At 44.3% G+C, this 7,590-nt stretch overlaps 1 protein-coding gene across 3 annotated transcripts in view; it reads right to left on the bottom strand.

The window, feature by feature from the left end:
• The window catches only part of CACHD1 (cache domain containing 1), a 58,899-nt gene that overhangs the window by 30,741 nt on the left and 20,568 nt on the right, over nucleotides 1–7,590 (bottom strand). For all 3 annotated transcript variants that reach the window (XR_004081926.1, XM_031058579.1, XM_031058578.1), the window contains 2 exons: nucleotides 3,008–3,134; nucleotides 814–958 (listed from right to left, as the gene is read on the bottom strand). Coding sequence is in view for 2 of the 3 variants with exons in the window: in XM_031058579.1 (XP_030914439.1) it covers nucleotides 814–958; nucleotides 3,008–3,134 (272 nt within the window). In the remaining variant the exon portion in view is untranslated. The remainder of the gene's footprint in view (nucleotides 1–813; nucleotides 959–3,007; nucleotides 3,135–7,590) is intronic.

The raw sequence follows: 7,590 nt of genomic DNA, 5'->3' as shown, positions 1-7,590 counted from the left end.
GATTACTTTACCATATTAAATCTCTTTAAAAGCACCATGTTACAAGTGGTTTTCCCATGCTATTCATGAGAAGACTTTAGGCAAAGATTATAATCAGTTTTTTTCAATTTGATTTAACTGAAATTCCTCCTGCTCACAAAAGAAAACCCAAGCAGAGAGACTGATCAAGGTCTCACCAGTAGAGAGTTACTAAAAGACCAAACTGCAGACTTTTTACAGAAGCACTTTATAAGTCCACAGTTGTCTGTACTGAAAAAAATTACAGTTTAAGTGACTTTCTCACTGTCAAATGAGTACCAGGGACAGAGCAAGAAATCAAACCCAGATTTCTCAGCCCTTTGCTGGTACCATAATTATCTGTGAATCTTCCAAACATGAACTATGCTTCAGCTCACACCAGTACTGCAGGAGAATAAATAATTTCCACTTTCACAAGACAAAAAGAGAGGCTCAGAGATGAAACAAGTTGCTCAAATCAGTTTAGGATGTGAGAAGGAGTCTTGTTTGGAACATGGCTCTTCTTCCTGTTGACCACCACTGAAATATCTGCTGGGATGGAGAAGCCTTTAAGGATTGCTCAGGTACAAGATTTTGCCTTAGATCAGTGGGATTTCACTTTTTTCCCAGCCTGCAGACCCAAAATGTTTCCCCTGCAGCAAAGAGATCCCAAGAGCTAGCTCAAGGCTCTGTCACCCCTCAGGGGCAAAGCTCTGGCACTCCTCAGGGAGCTCCAATCTGCTGGAGTCTGAAAGCACCACCTTGGGTGAGAGCTGAAAACCCAGGGAAGGCTGGGCGTGTCTGGAGAAAGCTCACCTTGTCGTGCTCATCTATGGAGCTGAGGATGACCTGGGCAGCATCCTTGGCAATCTGGAGCTGTGTCTCTGTGACAGAGGCCCCGTGGTCCACGATCACCACGATGTGCTTGGACTGAGGGCGAACGGTGGAGACGTAGACGGGCCTGAGGAGGGACAAAACCCAAACCACCACCATCATCATCATCAGCCCCCTGTCATCCCCACTGGAGTGCTCACAAGTGGAAACAGGCAGGAATTACAACACCCAAGCAAACAACCAGGAAGAAACAATAAATTAAAACAGGAATTTTTTCCCTTATGAAAACTTGTACCAGGAAAGGCCAGCTGAGAATCTGAGCATGCAGAAATGCCCCTCAGTTTCTGAATCTTTTAATCAGGTTCTTCTCTCTCTGTCACAGCAAGAGCTTTCAGGAATTAACCCTGCTGCTTACACAGCAGCAGTGTTTGGGATCACTGCAGCAGTTCACACAGCAAGGTTTGAATGAAGCAAGAAATGCTCCAGGTAAATCCTGGCTGCTGGGAACTTCACCCACACGTGAACTGGGTGCAACAGTGGGGATGTGCTGGGGCCATGACAAGTAAAAACCTGTGCAGCTGCAGGGAGATGATCAGCCCAGGGTGTTTGGGCTGTTGTAAGAAGGCTCCTGGCCAAGGCAGGGTGCCCTGGGATGACTCTCACCCAGGCCATGCTGCACAAGCCCTTGGATCTGCGCAGTTTTACATCCCAAAGTGAGCTAACACCAGTGGGGACTCTCAGTGCTGTCATGTGTCTGTGCTAACACCGAAAATCTTGTTTTCAGATCCAGCTCAATATTGAGAGAGGTGTGAAAGAGTTCACAAGCTCTCACACCAAGGTTTCAACCTGGAATAAATTAGGAAGATCCTCAGCATGGAGGAAGGATTAAAATAAAATGGTAAGTTTCTCTTTCCTCTTTAGTCCAGACACAAAACTAGTTACAGTCAAGGGAGAGTTTTGGGATCTAAATTTCGTTATATCAAAGGCAGACACAGAAATCTTATTAAAAGGAAAGGAAAGATTTGACACAAGGCACTGCAGTAAACAACTGGCACAAATCAGTTCTTAACTGTAAAACAGCCTGCAGCTCTGCCCTGGATTAATACCTGCAACTGAAACAGGGCCTTTGATCTTCAAAGCACTGAAGCATTAACTAATTAATTCACCCAAACTACCCTCTGAAGTAAATATTAGCAAAAAGAGACCCCTTATTTAGCCATGGAGGAACTATGACCCAGACAAGCGATTTGGATAAAACCACTGATGGTTTTAGCGTCAAATTCTGAGCAAGACTGGGGCACCCCCAGCTCTCACCTCCTCAGACCTTCCCAAGGCCCCAGAAAACTCAGTCAAGCTCAGAACTTTGTGCTTTGATGGCACACTGAAGATACCATCAGTAAACTTTTGATTGCTCAACCTTGACAGAAAAACCCTCTTTAGTGTCCCCACAAGGTTCCTGGATGTGCTGCTACTTCCCCTGCACAGACTGATTAACTTGTACAATTAATTAATGTGTGACCAGAGATACTAAAGTCACTGCACCTTCCCACCCTCCAGCCTGCATCCATCCCATGGTACTGACAGAAAAAACAGGGAAAAATACTGGACCTCAAATTCTTGGCATAGAGAACAGAAAACCCTCTGCAGGAAAGCCTGCCACCACTCTGCCACCTGATGCTTTATTTTTACTGTTTTATTTTAGTGGAAAGAAATTTCCATTGCTGCTTCCCTACTATCCATGATGTGCCACTTGAACCTGGGGAAAAATGCTCCTACCTATGTGCCCTTCCCAGTCTCCCATCCTTCCCCTCCCTCCCAAAGTGATGCACCTGCCAAATCAGCAGAATGTCTGCTCTCTGCTTTATTAACAGGGGTCAGCCATGGGTCAAATATAAGTCAGATTTTGCCTGCAGGCTGACCTACAACTTCCAAGTCACTGCTGTTTACAGCTGACTTAATTTGGGAGAGGTGAGGAACCTGTTTGGAATTTTAGTTTAGTTCCTTGGAAGTGAAAAGTGGTGCTTTAAAAAACAGCCCTAAGAAAACCCAAGGGACTCCATTAGAAGTTACTCATGAAGGCTGGCAGCTTGGCAAAGGACAACAGTGAGTGAGAGCAGGGCCTGAGGAATCCAGTGTAAGTGCTTTTCCCAGGAAATTGGAAGGAGGCAAGTCCTACCTGCTGCGGTGTTCGTAGCTGCCCTTGCACCGGAACTTGTGGGCTGGGAACACGGTGAAAATCCCTTCTTCTGAGCTGAAATATTGCCACTTGATCCCTGGGTTAGACTTCAGGTTGTCAGCAAGGACTGCAGGGTGGAGAGGGAGAGAGGAGCAGAGTTACAAAGGCAGCCCAGACTCGGAGGGTTTGTGACTCAGGGCCTCCCTGGTGGAGTTTGGAGAAGAACAACCCAGCATGAAACACAAACTGCTCTGCTTAGGATGGGGAAAACACACTGGTGAAACCTCACTGATCTGCAAACAGCTCAAGAAACTCAACACTGGATTGCACAGATTTTGTTTAATATGTGATGACAGTTCCTGAATCTCTGAAGTCAGGTCCTGGAAGGCAAGGCCAGAGTGAGGAAGGAAGAGATTAAGGCAATTATATATAATATATATACACCCTACATCTCCATGTAATAATAAATACCTTGTCAACATCCTTTCCAAAAAGGAAAAAGCCTTCAAGTTAAAAAATCCTGTCATTTTTGGTGGAATAACTCCAAAATATTCAACAGCTTTGGTGCTCACAGCTTCATAATCAAAAGGAAAGATCCCATGGGCACTGGGAACAGGATCCTATGGACATTAGAAGAACAGATCCCACAGCCATTGGGATTTTTGCCTCATGGTGCAGTGGGAATGTCCCACAGACCCTGTCTGCTCTCCCTCCAGCCTGGATTGATGTTCATCCATGGAATCACCAATTTTGCAACACCACTGATCCCAGGCAGCTGTAAGTCCTTAAAAACAAAAGGGAAATGCTCCCAGGAGAGAGGGAATGGGACATCATTAGCATGGGAGGCAGGAACAGGATTGTTTCCCACTCAGGGCTGAACACCCTCTCTGCTTGCAGCAGACTGAAAACAAAATCTGGATATTTGAAATCTTTCATTTTTACCGAGCAAATAAAGTGGATCACACCAGGTTAAAATGCATGAAAAAAGAAAATATTTCTTTGCCATTTCTCCTTTCATGCTCTTTGATTGCAGAACTCAAAGAACTGGCAGAGGGGGGCTCTGATTTCCAGTGCTTCACCTTTTGCTCAGCATTTCCCTCCAGCATTCCCTCAGGACTGGCACTGAAAATGGGCCAGTTTCATCTCCTTCATTATCAAATATGCCAATATTTAGGTTGGAAAGGACTGCAGGGCACATTCAAGCCTTAGCCAGACACTCTACACCCAAATACCCACAGTGAGGGCAGTCTGAGCTCCACATCCTCCACACTTTAGCACTTACTCAAGTTTCCCAGTCTGGCTGTGGCTGGATGTTCTCTCCACATCCAGCTCAGTGTAATTACCCTGCAAAAACCACTGTCCTGCGCTTTCCCCACTCCTCTTTGCCACAGTATTTGACACTTCCCACAGTGCCTACAAGTCCCACTGGGATGCTGGGCTGGGATTGCTGAGCTCTGTGCAAAAATGCAGCTTCTCATGAGAACAATGCCCTGCCTTGATGGACCAAGGACTACCAGAGATTCCTCATTCCCCTGCAAAATCTATTTTTTCTCTGAGCTGCTGCTTCCTCCTGCAGGCAGAAGGGCCATGAGACCATGAAACATTGAAATCCTTCTTTTTATGCCCAGCCACCAGGATTTCATCGTTCTGGGGGTGAAGTTGTTTTGTATAAAGAGGCTGAATTTCTGGTGCTGAAGTTTTTGTTTTGAGTTACAGAACCTGAAAAATGTAATTTCAAAGTTGACATGCGAACACTCAAGTTAAAGCCTGGATGAAACAACTTGTCCAGTCTCATTTTACCAACAACATTACAATAAAGGAGTTTATAATTTAAAGGCTTTGGCTTTTTTTAATCCTTGCTATATTAAAGATAAACTTCTCATTCCTGCAAGGCCACGAGCTGTATTTATTTCCCCACGAGAGCATGTGGATTTAAAAGTATTCATTTTCCCCATAAAACAATTGGTTTTGAAACTCCAGCTCTGCTGTTCTTCCTTTTCACACAGTTGTGCTCATGTTTCCTCCAGCAAGTGTTAGTTCAGTAACACCCTCCCCAGGGACCACCAATTTTATCCAAACTCTGCCTTTCCCCCCTTTTTTTTCATTTTCCTATGACCACAGCAGACAGCCTCCCTGCAGATAAGCCATGGCTGAAAATCCAGACTTTTTCTCTTTAAACACATTTTCCATCCACTCAAGCTGCAAGAATGCCCTGCAGATATTTCCTCAATTCTTGCTCCTTGCCAGGACACACAGTAGATGATTTTTTTTTAAACCTAAACCTCACCTACCCCAAACTTTCCACACCCTCATTGCCTGTGGTTCATTCCCACCTCCTCCTCCCAGGAAAACCAGCCCCTGGACAGGTTATTCCATCCAGATAAAAAGCTGATTCCTTAGTTCTGGACACAGACTGGGAATAAAAGTGGCCAGCTGCCCATGAGGTGGCATTGCCAGGTCACTCTGTCCCCTCCACTTCCCCTGCAGCAAGGTCTGACCCCAAATCCTGCTGCAGACTGGACAAGTTGGGAAGTATTAAGATGACAGCATTTGAAATGATGGTTCTCGCTAATTATAAATATCTCACAAGGCAAAAAGGACTTTCAGGAAGAAAGCCCTGTGTGATAGAGTTTATAAAACTTCAAAGGGAATGCGATATGATAACACTTAGCACTTCTAGATACCACTTTACATCTTCAAAGCACAGCCAAATCATTAACTAATTAATCTTCAAAGAACAGCACAAACAGTCAGGGGGAAAAAAGGAACTACAGAACATAATTGCTCGTTATAAAAGGGTTTCTTACAGCCCTCCTCTTTAGCATTACATTTGCTGAGCTGCCGACGTCGGATCTCATCCCACAAAAACCGGGGAAGTCTCATTTCCAGCTCTCCTCTGACAAGTCCCTCCATTAAGAACCCTCATGGTGAAGAAACAGCACAAATAAATGTGTTTATTGCACGAGTGAAGACATCCTCTGACTCCCCAGACAGACTTGATCCAGGATTTTCCAAGTCAAACCCAATTGCAGCTCTTGTGTTGTCACCAGGAATAAAAGCTCTGCAGCTCAGCCACAATTAACATTCTGCTGGTGGCATGGGCCAGGACAGAGCCCTGCTCAATCCTCAGGACCCTGAAGGGAAAAGAAGTAAAAAACCCTTTCATTTCAAGGAATGGGACCAGATTGCTCCATTAAAAGGATTTGGAAGGAGGGGTATTAACTCTTCTGCTCAAATAACTCCCAGCCATTTTAACTCAGCCAAAAATCAGTGTAAAATACAGCAATTCAAGGAACATTCCACATTCTGGGCTCCATGATCCCTTCCAACTGCAGATATTTTATGATTCTAAGATTTGAAACGATCAACACTTCGAATAAAACAGACAAAATTTACTGGGCAATTTGGTGCCATCTCTGCATATTTCTGGGGAGGAGCATTCTGCCAAAGCTGCCTGACTTGGAACAGACATTTCAGCACTTTGAAGGATGAGAAGGAGAAAGATTTACTGGTTCCCTGTTTATTCAAAAGGCAAAAAAACCTCCAAAGGAATCTGATAACATAATGCACAGGCTCTGGGGAAGATTTAATAAATAAAGGACTATTCAGAGTGGTGAGGACAGATCTCTTCATCTAACTGCCCAGAGCCTGCGTCTCCGTCTGGAGAATAAAGACTTTCTCCTTATCTCCTTTGTAGTAATGGCTAAAAGTAATCCAGATGCAAAACTCCAACCAAGATAAAACAAAATCTTTTCAAGACATTAAACAACATTTAAAAAGCCACCTAATATTAAAAAAAAAAAAAAAACAGTGGTAAAAGTGATATTTTTTAAAGCTGAGGAGACACATCTATTTCTTTCTCCCCCTCCTAAGATTAATGTTTGTCTTAACAAAAAAATTTCCAGTAATAATGGAAAAAACAGATTTGAAAGTTTCATGAGCTCCATCACCCCTCTTAACACCCTGCCCCGGGTGGAATTTGGGGTTGCTGTCCCTGAGGGCTCTCCCAGGCTCTGTTCCTGTGGCTTTGTGGTGCAAATTCCGTTCCCTTCCAACACCTCCAACTTCAGCACTCCAATCCCACTTTTTACTCTGGGCCAAGATTAACATTTCCAGAGCTGAGCTCGAGGTCGAGCGGAGCAGAGCTGAAATTTATGTTTTGCCAGGAGCTTTTTATAGGCAGGATTATTTAAACTGCAGAACTCCCGTGGGAAAAGGGGGGATGCTCATGGGAATTCTGCCTTTTATGTGCAGAATGAAATGAAAAACTCATTCAGGAAGACAACGATGAGAACACCCAGATGTACCCACAGTTTTTAAAGCATAAAAATAAATGAGGCAGAGGTAGAGGCTAAACCCAAAGTACAACAGATATTCCTGCCCAGCTCTGCATGAGGATACTTATGAGAGAAGAAAGAAAATTATGGGATATGGGTGGTTTTTTTTAAACACAACAAGGACCAGGGATATTCCTTGGCCGCACCTACACAAAACTTCTCTCTTCACTAGGTATGCACCCAGCACTAACTTCTGTTCCTCAAATTAACCGTTCCCATCCCATTTTCCTGCCTCAATCCACTCTT

The sequence above is a fragment of the Geospiza fortis genome, unplaced genomic scaffold (assembly GCF_000277835.1).
Source record: "Geospiza fortis unplaced genomic scaffold, GeoFor_1.0 scaffold396, whole genome shotgun sequence".
Taxonomy (NCBI): domain Eukaryota; kingdom Metazoa; phylum Chordata; class Aves; order Passeriformes; family Thraupidae; genus Geospiza; species Geospiza fortis.
Note: the sequence above shows the minus strand (reverse complement) of the source record. Positions and strands in the feature narration are given on the sequence as shown.